The 16,777-nt window shown below is 32.9% G+C and overlaps 1 protein-coding gene across 1 annotated transcript; it reads right to left on the reverse strand.

Annotated features, from left to right (window-relative positions):
• Positions 1-13,912: 13,912 nt before the first annotated feature.
• Positions 13,913-14,299, reverse strand: LOC131149067 (protein GRIM REAPER-like). The gene has a single exon (XM_058099137.1). It carries the CDS (start codon positions 14,297-14,299, stop codon positions 13,913-13,915), a length of 387 nt encoding a protein of 128 aa, XP_057955120.1.
• Between the last annotated feature and the right edge of the window lie 2,478 nt (positions 14,300-16,777).

Here is a 16,777-nt window from a genome sequence, read left to right on the forward strand (position 1 = left end):
AGTCGGAACTCAAGAACAACCCTCGGGAAGGCGCTGTAGACTAACCTTGCGGATTCACAGACAGGAGAAGAAGACCGAAGGAGAGAAAGACGATAGGTAAGACCAATGAACTTTCTCTTCCTATGTTACATTTCCATCCCCCTTTCCCTAATCGGCCTCTGTTGGTTTATTTGACTTTATTTCACTTTTCTTTACTTTAAATAGCTTCCTTTTAACTCATAAAAAAAACAAAAAATAAAAAAATTTCATAAAAGACACAAAAATTCAGAAAAATTTTCAAAGAAAATTCAAAAATTTTTAAAGCTTTGAAACTTATTTACCTTTGAAAATTTTTGAAGAAAATCCAAGAAAGTTTCTAACATGTTTGGCAAAGGTTAGATTTGTTTCCCTACATTCAAGATTTTCAAAAATACATTCTAAAGGCATATCTTTAAAACCATGACTTTCGTGATTGTTGTCTAAAATTCTGTTGTATTCGGAAGGACATTGGAAGATTCCGGAAAATCATTGGTCTCGACCAAGACCTTAAACTGGTTTTTCCCCCCCCCACACTGGTCAACGTTTGACCGGCTCACCATTCCCAAACTGGTTCACCCCAGTTTTCTCCATTTCGCTTGTATATTATTGTTGTATCCATAAAATTCACAAAAATCATGAAATTTTCAAAAATTCCAAAAGTATTTTCACATTTTGGTTTCAATTGATTTCATTTGTGTTATTTTGAAAATTCGGGAAAAATATCAAAAATCATTTTCACACTTAGGAAAAATCACAAAAATATCTTTTTAGGCACAAGAAAAATTCATTCCAATCCCGAACCAATCTCAAAAACCTCCCGAAATAGTATTTTTGATACTTAAAAAAAAAAAACCTATAGATTTCAAAATCCTCGGGAGCGTATTTTGTATCCTATTTTCGATTTTCCTTCCCGATGATTGCCAACGAGAACATTGACTCTTCGGAGTACTAGATTGCCCCGGTTCTGAGGGAATACCTATATAGTATTTTCATTTTGTTTTTGACTTTTGAAAGGGAGTGATCTTTAAAGGCTTATTACATTTATTTCGGGAAAACTCTTTATTAATCTGGTACCATTCGTAAGAACGGGCGTGTAGGGGGTGCTAATACCTTCCCCTTGCGTAACCATACTCCCGAGCCTAACTTTGGTGACGTAGACCGATTCTACCCCTAACGGGGTAGTAATCAAGTGTTCTAACCACACTTCAAAAGGTTAGTGGCGACTCCACCACACATCGTTTTTTCACGAAAATTCACATTTTCAAAATACACATTCATTTTTCCCAGTTCGCAAGCCGAACCCATTTTTAAACCAGAGATTGGTTCTCTGGGTCGGGTCCGGGACGTCGCGACAATAATATTTCTAAACAAGGGGATCTTTTTAGATAAATCTCCCTCTAAACTAATATAGGTGAGGTCTAAAATACTTCTCATCCTTTGTTAAATCATTGGGACGCACACATAGAAAAATCAATTGAAATCATCAAATTTTAAGCAAAAGAGTTTTTTAAAACATTCCTAGATTTTTCTAAAATTTTATTTTCTAAAATTTTCCAATATTTTTCTAAAATTTTTTGAGATTTTTAAAGACTTTTTCTCACTTTTTTGGTATTTTAATTTTCCATTTTTTTATTTATTTGAGTCAAAATAACTCAAATATATTTTTTTCCTATTTTTTATTTTCACTATTTTTTCCCAATTTTTAAAAATTAAAAATTAAAATAAAGATAAAATAAATAAAACCAATGGTTTAGAAATCATACCGATTCAACCAGTCATAACTAGGTTTAACCCGATTGGGCTTTGTGGGCCACGTGGCTCACTTTATTTTCTTTTTGTCAAAAAAAAAATTTACTATAGTAGGACGACGTCAACATGACGTCACTCGCTACAAGGCGACTTCTTGTTTTTACTATCTCGGGCCTAATTGGCCTTTGGACCATATACATGATCAATAGTTAATGGACCCAAGTCTAAATTGGACCTGAGTTTTCGATTAGTGAACTGGATCTAATCCAATGGGTCATGGGTCAATGGGTTGGGTCCAACCTAATGGGTTGGATCCAATCCAATGGGTCGGATCTGGATTGGCTTCAAAACAAAATTTGGAAATTCAAATCACTAGATCTTTAAAAATGTGTGCAATTTAAAAGCAAAATTAAGTACAAAAACAAAGACGAAACCAACTTTAGTCTTCAACTCCTTCGGTCTTCATCAAATTCAATATGAGTCCTTCGATTCTTCTTTGACTCTGTCTTCAATCCTAAAACCTCAAATTCTGACTTTCAAATTCCAACCAACTTCTTTCTTTCACGATATCTCCAACTCCCAAGCTCTATAGCTCACCCTCGGTCAGAACTCTCTAATTTTCTCACAATTGCGTCTATGAATGTGTGAATGTTTCTCGGAGAAAACCTCTATATATAGGTTTGGGATCATTGATCAGCATTGAATTTTATTGATAAATCAATATTTAAACTTAATAAATCAAATTTAAAACGAATCAATCAATCTTTATTGCTGATTTCCTAATGGCTTTTTCGGTTATGTGTTTGTCTTTTTCATCTTAGAAAGCTTCAATTTTATAGGTTTGGGAGCATTGATTAGCATTTAATTTGATTGATAAATCAACTTTTAAATTTATCAATCAAATTAAAAACGAGTCAATCAAATTTAAAACAAATCAATCAATCTTTATTGTTGATTTCTTAATGGCCTATTGTAACGACCTGCTAATAAAATAAAAATTTTTCCCCTATTTTAATATCAAACATTAACCTAAACAGCGGAAAGCCACATACAGAAGCATAACAATATAAATTACAATACCAGAGCGTCTAAATATCCCATAAATTATACATATATCACTGTTCTCCTCAAAACTATTCTGTACTGAAATCAGGGCATACAAAAATACTACCCAAAAATACTACTCACCCTTAACAGGGCAGATTAACAGTCTCTCTACCTGCGAGCCTGATCCACTCGCCTAATTGGTTCACCTAAAAAATAATTCAACACTGGGGTGAGACGACGCTCAATAAGACGAAACATGTTATTACTAGTGTGTGGCTATTGATATATATTTCTGTATAAATAATCTGATTTAAAAATAATATCATTAGTAACTGATATTGTAAATGTTGGTATAAATAACATATATTAAAACTATATAAATATACTTTTCATAATACTACTACTATTTCTGAAAATCTTCTTATACTTATAATATCTGAGAAAATTTCCCTGGATGGCTATATGTCATGATTTAACCCCTCATGACAGGGTTGAGCGGCCCAAAGGCGGGACCTATCCTGGCTGGCCGACTAGGGTAAGTCAATTGAACTTCAACAGTCTGATCAGCCCCTTCAATCCATATCTGATGGAGAGCCTGTCCCAACGTAGGCACGATCGACCTCATACCACTTACTGTTTGAGTAAAGTGGTTGCACTCTGAACTGAATATTTATAGTTACGGTACAGTGCTTTGCTGAATCTGATCCATCAGGGCCTGTTGCTATATAGGTAGCTGATATCTTTAACATACTATTTTACCATGATTTATGAAATAACCATAACCCCATAGAATTTATCTAAAATTCTAAATTAACTAACTGAAAATCTAATTTCTGTATAACTGAACTGTTATCTATATAACTAAATATCAGGGCGTTATGGTACTGAAAAACTGATTATTCTGAAATTACTAGAAATACATTTTTCTGAGTATACTGTATACTGAAAGTCCTTTATTCTCTAAGCATATAAATATTATGGTATTTCTGTTCATAAATTGTAAACATGGTATTCATGGTTTGTATAAATACGGTACTGTACTCTAATCAACTCAAGCCACACTAATAAATATTATCATTATCAGGCTCTGAAAACCGTATATATAATTTGAATAATAATTTGATAACAACTTATAATTTGTACTGAAACCATAATAAAGTTTCCTAGTATAGCATATTTCCCTTACTTGACTACTAGAAAGCCCCTACTGAATATCGGTCCTACACCCGCAAGGTTTCTCACTCAATTCCCTGAAAACGATATTCATCAGAACAAAACGTCATTATTTTTCTGTCTACTTCATTTCCTACAACTGCTAGAAATACTAATTTCAAATAAAAGATCTTACCCTGAACCTGGGGAGAAATTCAATTCGATCCCACCGACGATCCGCCCCGGTAAACTTAGAGAAAACTTCGTCAGGAGCGTCATGGTGGCCTTAGATCGTCGATCCAAGGACTGACAGGGCCGAAATCAAAGAGAGAGTGAAGAAAAACCGTAGAAGAGAGGCAGGGGAAGATTTTCGCTGAAGGTTCTGCGATTAAAACCAGTTTAGGGCTATTTATACTGCGGCCTTCATCGACAAGCCGCGTCATCTCGTCGACGAGGTTCAGAAGGAGGTTCGTCGATGAATGTCATCTCCTCGTCGACGAAATTCGAAAACAGCCGCTCGATATTTTCTTATCAACGAAATGCTTCCTCGACGAGGTCCTCATGTACCCTCGTCGATGAATCCCCTAGGAAAATTCTTAGGTTATTACACCTATTGTTTCATGTATGAGTGCATTGTGTTAGCGTGGAGAGTTGAAAAACTTAGACACCCCGCTTTTATTTTTTTCCTTTTCTTTTTTATTTTTTATTTTTTAAAGCTCATTTTCCTGTATTTATAAAATAAAATCTTATTAAATTTTGTTATATGATCCCGGACAAATTGGGATGTCTACAATATTAAAACAAGCTTTCATTATTAGTAATATTTAATATAGAAAGAAAATTACAATAATAAATGAGTTTTATTTTTATTTTTCTTTCTTTTTCTTTTTCTAAATAAAAAATTCTTAATCTAAACAGACCATTAATGATTCAGTAATGAGAAATATTAAAGTGTGGACTGCATATTCTTCATGGTCTTGGGCCTTGTCTGTGACCCAAGAGGGCATTTTTGGAAAGGCCAAGGTGAGTAATGCTAAAGGGTGGGAAGGATGGTAGTCTGCTGGAGGAGAGTGGCGGCCATAGCCACTGCTCGCTACAGAAAGTCGGAGGGGCTGTGCGGTGGCTGGAGAAGATGGAATTAATATTGATTTATGACCAGGAATATTAATTGAATATATTTTAGTTGGTTGGTGATGCAAATTTTTTGGGTAATGAAATTTTTTTTGAATATTGTAAAGTTTCATATTTTGTTTAGAATGGATTGTATATATTATATTTTTACAATATTTCAAATTTTGGTTTTTAGAATGGATTGTATATATTATATTTTTACAATATTTCAAATTTTGGTTTTTAATTTCATTGTTTTTTGAAAAATCCAATGAACTCATAATATATAAGAACTAACATTTTAAAAGGATTCATATTCAGATCTCTAATCTGAATAATTGTTAAACAAACTTAAGTATTCAATACGAATAGTTCAATCTGACTTTCAATTGTGTTCACTGATTCAAAACTTAATTTAGATTTCATAACTTAATACTTAACTTTATCAAATAGTACCTTATTTTCTTATCAAATCAATGTATTTACGTAACAAATTAAGGTACATAAAATATATATTAGCCCACTAAAATTACACCCAAAAAAATGACAATAAAAGAAATCTTTGTGCATGGACTCCTAGCTATACATATAGATGTTTTCGGTGAATTCATGAAGCATATCCACAAGAATTGTTCTCACATTTAACTCTCGGAGCGCATGCTTTGTTGCACTTGCCACAATGAAGAGGATCGAAACCTACGTTGGTGTATTTACCCCCACAACAAAGTTGTCCAAAACCACACTTGTGTCCGCACCTTCCGCAATTGTTCCTGTCTCGAAAAACATTGCGGCAATGGCTCTTACAGCAAAAAAGACGGCTAGCACCATTGTTTGCCGAAATCCCATTGCATATGTTGTTACTAACATCACAGTGTGTACCTTTCTTTATGATACTCGCTAAAAATCGACCTCTCAAGGATCCAGTATTGACAAATGGAGCATCGATTACATACTCTTCACAGTCTTCGGCATCGGCAGCTATCAAAGAGGTCATTGGCGAGGGGGAGGCTGGCTGCTAGTAATGTGAGAGGGAGGGTAAGGGTGAGAAGGATGGCTGTGAGCTGGAAGAGAGTGGCAGCCATATTCACTACTGAAAGTTTTTGGAGTGGTGGTGAGCTTAATTGAGGAGATGGAGGAGAATGGTTATTGTGTTTTTCCAGTTGGTGGGTGTAAGCCAAGGGGAATGGTGGGTATTTAAAGCTTGAGATTTTGGGATAAAAAATTTCCTCTTGGGAGGGAATTATTGGGAAGTGGTAATTCCACGAGTTGCCAAGTATCCCGGAGGCCAAGTGGTCGTTGCATTAGTGAAGTATAGTGAGTGGGGTTTGGCAATTTGCAGAGCTGCACATTCTTGGTCAACTTCAAAATCCAAAAGCCTTGGTTAAGTTTGCTTGTGCTTTGTAAGAACAACATGTGCTCTACTGAATTATTGCGTGTGCTTTTATATTTTTGTGTTTCGGGTTCAAGTTTGTGTCGTTTTGAATAAAGTATACTACAAAATTATGCTAAATTTTTTTTAAACGTAGAAAAATATAAATTTAAGGCTTGAAATCTATATTTCTAAACATTATCATATTTTTTTTGGTTTAGATTTGAATTTTTATAGAATTGGACAAACTCAATGCTAATTTACTTTAAAATTTGTCCAAATATATGCAAATTCAAATTCATAACCAAAATCCGTGATTATAAACATACTTTACATTTGGATTGCCTTTGGATTTGAATAAAATATAATACAAAATTGTATTATCTGTTAAAAGAGATGGTCAATGATTGCATATATTGATAGAAAATGATTTATATAGTAGACCCCACCTAATGAGACTTAAGGTTTGGTTTTGTTGTTGTTGTACAAAATTATTTTAAACTTTGTTTAAATCCACCTAAGAAATATGGTAAGAGAGATATTTCATTGCTTATAACATCTCCCTTATTGCTTTTTAAACTTTTATCATTATTAGATTACAATATCTAAAAGTTTAATTAACTCTTAGTTAGGTTGTGGGTCTTAACAATCCCCGCACGTGCAACTTGACAACACGTGAAGTGATGAGCCAATAAATAAAACTCATTACAAGAAAGTATATTAAATTTTGAATGTCATACAATAAAAACTGGCGACAAAACTAAAACCTAAGATCTCTTGGTAATGTAACTCAAATATTATGTTAGATTCCCACTTTACCTAAAAGTTCATATTTTGTTGCACTTGTTACTATAAAAAAATCATGTTTGGTGTAAGCATTTCCGCAACAAAGTTATGAAGTCACACTTGTGTTTGCATTGGCAGTAATTGCTCTGGTTTAGAAGGAGATTCCAGTAATGATTCTTGTAGCAAAATAGGTGGTTTGCTGGCCAGCCTGGCCTCGAGGTTGTTTTGCGCGATCCCATTGCATATATTATTATCAAAATCACAATGTGTGTACACCTTTTTTTCATAATACTCATTAAATTTGATCTCTTATGTCCATTTGGAACTTGAGAAAATATAAGGAAAAGGAGAAAAAAAAATATCAAGAAAATCACATTTTCATTAGTCTACTAAGAGATGAAAAAGAAATTAAAAGATATGTCAAATTTGTAAACAAAAATTTAATTTTACACATCATTAATGTTTCATTTTTTTTGTTGCAACGTCTGGGAGAAGGGTCGTGAATGGTAAGAAATAATAATATTGAAAATTTGATAGAATCGCCACTAATCGTTCATTTACCTAGGTGTGGGTAGTTCATCTAACTACTGCTTGTTAGTTGGTCTCTAGACAAATCATAGGCCAAGGAACCAATAGTCTCGGTGTGCATTTAGCAGAGTTGGGATCAAGAGTTTAGTTACATGAGGGTAAGGTACTGGAACATCCTACACACTTGTTCCACGAATAGTACTTAATTAATTATGAATTATCCCTAAATTGTATCTAATGGTCTTTAATTAACTCTAAAAAAATAACTTTAATGATGGTAAGCCTTGGTTAAATTTGCTTGTGCTTTGTAAGAACAACATGTGCTCTACTGAATTATTGCGTGTGCTTTTATATTTTTGTGTTTTGGGTTTAAGTTTGTGTAGTTTTGAATAAAGTATACTATAAAATTATGCTAACTTTTTTTTAAACATAGAAAAATATAAACATACCCTATATTTGGATAGCCTTTGGATTTGAATAAAATATAATACAAAATTGTATTATCTGTCAAAAGATATGGTCAATAATTGCATAAATTGACAGAAAAACCTCAAGATTTGATTTTGTTTTTGTTGTTGTTGTTGTTGTACAAAATTATTTTAAAATTTGTTTAAAACCACCAAAGAAATAGTGTAAGAGAGATATTTCATTGCTTATAACATGTCCCCTACTGGTTTTTATACTTTTATCATTATTAGATTACCATATCTAACAAGTTTAATTAACTCTTAGGTTGTGGGTCTTAACACTCCCTGCAGGTACAGCTCGACAACACGTGAAGTGATGAACAAATAAATAAAACTCATTACAAGAAAATATATTAATTTTTGAATGTCATACAATAAAAACTGATGACAAAATTAGAAACTAAGATCTCTTGGTAATGTGACTCAAATACCATGTTAGATTTTCACTTTACCAAAAAGTTGAAGCTTTTTTACACTTGTTACTATAAAAAAATCATGTTGGTGTAAGTATTTCCACAACCAAGTTATCTGAAGAACTTGTGTTTGCATTGCCAGTAATTGCTTTGGTTTAGAAGGAGATTCCAGTAATGATTCTTGCAGCAAAATAGTTGGCTTGTTGGCCTAAAGGTTGTTTTGTGCAATCTCATTGCATATATTATTATCAAAATCACAATGTACGTACACCTTTTTTTCATAATACTCGTTAATATTTGATCCCTTATGTCCATTTGGAACTTGAGAAAATGACAGGAAAAGGAAAAAAAAATATCAAGAAAATCACATTTTCATTTAGACCATTAAGAGAAATGAAAAAGAAAATAAATGATATATCAAATTTAAAAACAAAAATTTAATTTTACACATCATTAATTTTCATTTTTTTTTTACTTTTTAATCATATTTGTCGCAACGTCCGGGAGAAGGGTCGTGAAAGGTAAGAAATAATAATATTGAAAATCTGATGGAGTCGTCAATAACTTGTTATTTACCTAGGTGTGGATAGTTCACCTAACTACTATCCGTTGGTTGGTCTCTAGATTAATCATAAGTCAAGGAACCAGTAGTCTCGTTGTGCATTTACCAAAGTTGAGATCAAGAGTTCAGTTACATGAGAGTAAGGTACTAAATTCATCTACACACCCGTTCTACGAACGATGCCTAATTAATTATGAATTATCTCTAAATTGAATCTAATGATCTTTAATTAACTCCTATAAAAAATAAATAAAAATTTAAATAGAAAATGAAAATCACAATGCAACTTAGGAATGTCTAATAAGATCTTCAAACAAGGGGATCTTGTTAGATAAACTTCCCTCTAAATTAATATAGGTGAGGTCTGAAATACGTTTTACCCTTTGTTAAATCATTGAGACGCATACACACAAAAATCAATTAAAATCATCAAATTTTAAACAAAAGAGTTTTTTAAAACATTCTAGATTTTTCTAAAATTTTATTTTTTAAAATTTTCCAATATTTTTCTAAAATTTTTTGAGATTTTTAAAGACTTTTTCTCACTTTTTTGGTATTTAATTTTCCATTTTTTTATTTATTTGAGTCAAAATAACTCAAATATAATGTTTTTCCTTTTTTTTTTTAAAAAATTTTACTCTTTTTTCCCAATTTATAAAAATTAACAATCAATTAAAAATTATAATAAAGATAAAATAAATAAAACCAATGGTTTAGAAATCATACCGGTTCAATCGGTTGTAACCGAGTTTAACCCGATTGGGCTTTGTGGACCACGTGGCTCACTTTATTTTCTTTGTGTAAAAAAATTTTCCTATAATAGGACAACGTCAACATGACGTCACTCGCCACAAAGCGACTTCCTGTTTTTACCATCTCGAGCCCAGTTGGCCTTTGGACCATATACATGATTAATAGTTAATGGACTCAAGTCCAAATTGGATCTGAGTTTTCGGTCAATGAGTTGGATCTAATCCAATGGGTCATGGGTCAACGGGTTGGGTCCAACCTAATGGGTCAGATCCAATCCAATGGATCGGATCTGGATCGGCTTCAAAACAAAATTTGGCTATTCAAATCACTGGATCTTTAAAAATGTATGCAATTTAAAAGCAAAATTAAGTACAAAAACAAAGATGAAAGCAACTTTAGTCTTCAACTCCTTTAGCCTTCATCAGATTCAATATGAGTCCTTCAATTCTTCTTTGACTCTGTCTTCAATCCTAAAACCTCAAATTCTGACTTTCAAATTACAACCAGTTTCTTTCTTTCACGATATTTCCAACTCCCAAGCTCTATAACTCACCCTCGGACAAAACTCTCTAATTTTCTTATAATTGCCTCTATGATTTCTCTCTGTGCTTGTGTCTCTGTGAATGTCTCTCTCAGAAAGCCTATATTTATAGGTTTGAGACCATTGATCAGCATTGAATTTGATTGATAAATCAATATTTAAACTTAATCAATCAAATTAAAAATGGATCAATCAATCTTTATTACTGATTTCCTAACAGCCTTTTTGTTTATGTGTTTGTCTTATTCATCTCAGAAAGTTTCTATATTAGGCTTGGAAGCATTGATTAGCATTTAATTTGATTGATAAATCAACCTTTAAATTTATCAATCAAATTAAAAACGAGTCAATCAAATTTAAAACAAATCAATCAATCTTTATTGTTGATTTCTTAACGGCCCATTCTTTCATGTATACGTGCATGTGTCAATGTGGAGAATTGAAAAACTTAGCCACCCCCACTTTTTTTTTTTTCCTTTTTTTTTTTAAAGCTCATTTTCCTATATTTTCCCTTCTTAAAAAATAAAATTTTATTAAATTTTGTTATATGATCCCGGACTAATTGGGGTGTCTACAATATTAAAACGAGCTTTCATTATTAGTAATATTTAATATAGAAAGAAAAATACAATCATAAATGAGTTTTCTTTTTATTTTTCTTTCCTTTTCTTTTTCTAAGTAAAAAATTCTTAATCAAAACAGGCCATTAATGATTCAGTATTGAGAAATATTAAAGTGTGGACTGCATATTCTCGTGGTCTTGGGCGTTGTTTGTGACCCAAGAGGCCATTTTTGGAAAAACTGAGGTGAGTACAGCTAGAGGGTGGGAAGGATGGTAGTTTGCTCGAGGAGAGTGGTTGTAGGAACCCGAACCCGAACCCAGAAAATAAAATAAAATAATAAATAAATAAATATAATAATACATATCTTGTAGGAGATATTTTTAGATATTTATATAACAAATATCTTGGAGGAGATATTTTTAGATTTTTTTAGATATTTATATATAAATATCTTGGAGGAGATATTTTAGTTACTTAAGAGCTAAGTTATATATATTTTTATATATAACTCTCTCTCTCTCTCTCTCTCTCTCTCTCTCTCTCTCTCTCTCTCTCTCTCTCTCTCTCTCTTCGATCTTTCGCCGATCGTTGCCCGGTTCAATGATCGGAAGTTACCATGAGGATCAAGGAGTGAATATCTACAAGTCTAGTGGAGCAGATTCTCGAACTCGGGAAAAAGCTAGTGTTTGGTTTTCGAGCATCTCGGGTTGTTTTTCATGAAATAGGTAAGACGATTTGTTTACATCATTTAATTTAGAAAACTAAACTGGTAGAACTGTAGCTTATGTTTATATGTACATCATAACTGTTCATTTGAGAAATTCCACTGAGTAAAATGGTCGTTTTTACGATTTTACGGTTTTGGTAAAAACTAGGGTTTTGGCGTATGATCTCCAAACTTCTCAGAACTCCTTTATTTGCATTAAACTTAAATTAGGAGATACTAGAAACTCTTGTTCGCAGTTTAATTGATATTTTACGAACCATTTTACTGTGTATTGTATACTTAACCAAATGAGTGTGGCATATGATATGAAATAGGAATGTATTGAAATGAAAAGCATGTTTATGAAATATGGGAACTAGAGTTCCAAATGATTATCAGGAAATACATAAAAGAGATGTCAGTTAGATACCAAGCGCTATGTATGCAAAGGTTAAACCAAGAGTACGTGTGCCGGTTTATACCACAAAATGAATGTATGAAAGAATGTATGAATGAGTTTGTGAAAAATACTGGAATTGCTTAGATGATTTATGGAATGAAACAAGTTAATATGCTTTTATTATAAATTGTATATATGATGTTGGAATCACCTTAGAAAGTTTGTTACTAATAAAGCTTTAAATAAGCTTATTATCAGAGAGCCTAAAAAAGCTCGTTATTATCAGTAAGCGCGGTACTGTTGCTAGAATATAAGGTACAGTGCAACCATACGACAGTTTCTTTGGTGTGAGTATCGAGACTTAAGGGCCACTGGTTGACTTAAGGGCTGGGTGGTGATGGCCAAATCAAACTGGAGAGAAACATGATGTCTGACAATGTCTACACGAACATGGCTAGATCAGAGCTTTATTATTGCACAACCCTTACCATGGGGGCAGTAGATGGCTTAGTTATAATGTTTCAAAGCTGGGATGAGTTCAATATACATATACATGATTTAAAAACTAAATTGGGCGAAGTCACAAGTTTGAATACTGAGCGGAGGGATTGTACAGTGTATGAGCTTGTACCCTACACTAACCTCGGGAACTCTTGCTTGTAATGATGCTGAATTATCTATTGCAGGAATTAAATATATAGCTCCTATATTACATGATTGAGAATGATTTAAATGTTTAAATTCTTTTTACTGGAATAAACTCATGTTATCACACACTGATGTAATATGATCACCTTACTGAATAGTGTCTCACCCCAATATACAACCTTTGTTTCAGGTCCTACAGGAAATTGATCCTAGATTTCTAGAGGAACCTTGGAGCGTAGTGTTGTTTTAGTTTATGTAAGTTTTGTAAATGTACTAGATTTTTGGTACGTATGAATGTATGTAAGAAACATTTAGATACTCTAGTAGTCTATCAGAAGATGTATGAACTTTTATGTTTTCCGCTGCGCATGAGAATACAGATCAGTATGATACACCCGTATTTCCCTTATTAGGGCGGGTAGTTTGTATTTATTATCAGAGATATGCATGTTATATATGTTAGTTGCACTCCAGGGCTGCTTAGAGGGTCGGGGCTTTACAGTGGCAGCCATAGCCATTGCTCACTACAGAATGTTAGAGGGATTGTGCGGTGGCCGGAGAAGATGGAATTAATATTGATTTAGGACTAGGAATATTAATTGAATATTTTAGTTGGTTGGTGACGCAAAATTTTTGGGTAATGAATTTTTTTTTTAATATTGTAAAGTTTCATATTTTGTTTAGAATGGATTGTATAGTATATTTTTACAATATTTCAATTTTTGGTTTTTAATTTCTTTTTTTCTTTTTTTTGAAAAATCTAATGAACTCATAATATATAAGAACTAACATTTTAAAAGGATTCATATTCAGATCTCTAATTTGAATAATTGTTAGACAAACTTAAATATTCAATACTCAACAGTTCAATCTGACTTTCAATTGTGTTCACTGATTCAAAACTTAATTTAGATTTCATAACTTAATACTTAATTGTATCAAATAGCACCTTATTTTCTTAATCAAATCAATGTATTTACGTAACAAATTAAGGAACATATAATATATACTAGCCCACTAAAATTACACAAAAAAATAACAATAAAAGAAATCTTTGTGCATGGACTCCTAGTCTATACATATAAATGTTTTCAGTGAATTCATGAAGCATATCCACAATAACTGTTCTCACATTTAACTCCCGGAGCGCATGCTTTGTTGCACTTGCCACAGTGAAGAGGATCGAAACCTACGTTGGTGCATTTACCCCCACAACAAAGTTGTCCAAAATCACACTTGTGCCCGCACCTTCCGTAATTGTTCCTGTCTCGAAGAACATTGCGGCAATGGCTCTTACAGCAAAAAAGACGGCTAGCACCATTGTTTTCCGAAATCCCATTACATATGTTGTTACTAACATCACAGTGTGTACCTTTCTTTATGATACTCGCTAAAAATCGACCTCTCAAGGATCTAGTATTGACAAATGGAGCGTCGATTACATACTCTTCATAGTCTTCGGCATCAGCAGCTATCAAAGAGGTCATTGGCGAGGGGGAGGCTGCTAGTAATGTGAGAGGGAGGGTAAGGGTGAGAAGGATGGCTGTGAGCTGGAAGAGAGTGGCAGCCATATTCACTACTGAAAGTTTTGGAGTGGTGGCGAGCTTAATTGAGGAGATGGAGGAGAATGGTTATTGTGTTTGTCCAGCTGGTGGGTGTAAGCCAAGGGGAATGGTGGGTATTTAAAGCTTGAGATTTTGTGATAAAAAATTTCTGGAAAGTTGTAATTCCACGAGTTGGCAATTGTCCCTGAGGCGAAGTGGTCGTTGCATTAGTGAAGTATAGTGAGTGGGTTTTGGCAATTTGCAGAGCTGTACATTCTTGGTCAACTTCAAAATCCAAAAACCTTGGTCAAGTTTGCTTTTGCTTTGTAAGAACAGTATGTGCTCTACTGAATTATTGCGTGTGCTTTTATATTTTTGTGTTTTGGGTTTAAATTTGTGTAGTTTTGAATAAAGTACACTATAAAATTATGCTAATTTTTTCTTAAACATAGAAAAATATAAATTTAAGACTTGAAATCTATATTTCTGAACATCGGTTTTTTTTTCAGGTTGACGGATTGCTAATTGCGTTGATTTCACTAAGTTGTGTTTAGAAGTATGAGTTTTGGGCTTTAGATTTGAATTTTTATAGAGTTGGACAAGCTCAATGCTAATTTACTTTAAAATTTGTCCAAATATATGCAAATTCAAATCCGTACCCTATATTTGGGTAGCCTTTGGATTTGAATAAAATATAATATAAAATTGTATTATCTCTCAAAAGAGATGGTCAATGATTGTATACTGAAAATTATTCATATAGTAGACCCCACCTAGTGAGACTTAAGGTTTGGTTTTGTTGTTGTTATTGTACAAAATTGTTTTGAAATTTGTTTAAATCCTCCTAAGAAATATGGTAAGAGAGATATTTCATCGCTTATAGCATGTCCCCTACTGCTTTTTAAACTTTTATCATTATTAGATTACCATATCTAAAAGTTTAATTAACTCTTAGTTAGGTTGTGAGTCTTAACACCCCCCCGCATGTGTAGCTCGACAACACGTGAAGTGATGAACAAATAAATAAAACTTATTACAAGAAAATATATTAATTTTTGAAAGTCATACAATAAAAGCTGGCGAAAAAATTAGAACCTAAGATCTCTTGGTAATGTGACTCAAATACCATGTTAAATTCCCACTTTACCTAAAAGTTCATTGCACTTGTTACTATTAAAAATCATGTTGGTTTAAGTATTTCCACAACAAAGATATCTGAAGTCAGTCTTGTGTTTGCATTGCCAGTAATTGCTCTGGTTTAGAAGGAGATTCCATTAATGATTCTTGCAGCAAAATAGGTGGCTTGCTGGCCTGGAGGTTGTTTTGCGCGATCCCATTGCATATATTATTATCAAAGTCACAATGTACGTACACCTTTTTTCCATAATACTCGTTAAAATTGATCCCTTATGTCCATTTGGAACTTGAGAAAATCAGGAAAAGGAAAAAAAAATATCAAGAAAATCACATTTTCATTTAGACTATTAAGAGAAATGAAAAAGAAAATAAAAGATATATCAAATTTGTAAATAAAAATTAAATTTTACACATCATTAATGTTTTATTTTTTTTTTTTTAATCATATTTGTCGCAACGTCTGGGAGAAGGGTCGTGAATGGTAAGAAATAATAATATTGAAAATTTGTTAGAATCGCCACTAACCTTTTATTTACCTAGGTGTGGGTAGTTCATGTAACGACCTAATTTTCATGCCATTTTTTGTATATATACCATATATTATACTCCTCTCATACCTTGTATAAAATTTATAACGTCATCCCGATCCAAGTTAGGATCGGGAAGCTTGAACATCCGTAAAATTTCCTATGCAACAATAAACAAAAAGGCATACATCCACATTTACAATACCAGAGTTTCAGTATTTCCAAAATATACATATAACATGAACATTTCCAAAAATCATACATCTGATCTCCTAGAGACCATTCAAAAATGCATCTTTCCCAAAAATACTCATCCTACAAATAGGGCAAAACAGTAGTCCCCCTACCTCCGAGACTATACTGCTCGTCTATCTGGTTCACCTTAAAAGTGATAAATTACTGGGATGAGACAACTCTCAGTGAGACGAAATATGCTATTACTAGTGTGTGGTAAATGAGTTTGTGCTAGAATTGATGTATTCCCAAGAGGGGGGTGAATTGGAATTTAAAACTTTTTCTCCAAGGTAAATCTATCCAATAACGGTATATACACAACCTAGGGTCTGTCTATGCAATTTTCAAATGGTACAGTGATTATGCTTTCATGTAAAGCATATGTGTACCCAGTTACGTTCAATCACATATACCACCAATGATATAATAAGTAAGCTCAATGTGGTCTAATATATCAACTCTCAAATATATTTACTATCGATGTAATTAGTGCGTGAGAGTGCAAACCTATATGATCTTTGTA

The sequence above is a fragment of the Malania oleifera genome, chromosome 1 (genome assembly GCF_029873635.1).
Source record: "Malania oleifera isolate guangnan ecotype guangnan chromosome 1, ASM2987363v1, whole genome shotgun sequence".
In the NCBI taxonomy this organism is placed as follows: Eukaryota; Viridiplantae; Streptophyta; class Magnoliopsida; order Santalales; family Ximeniaceae; genus Malania; species Malania oleifera.

What these genes read in the sequence shown, in the direction of transcription:
- LOC131149067 (XM_058099137.1), bottom strand. Translation starts at nt 14,299, where the DNA reads ATGACCTCTTTGATAGCTGCTGATGCCGAAGACTATGAAGAGTATGTA.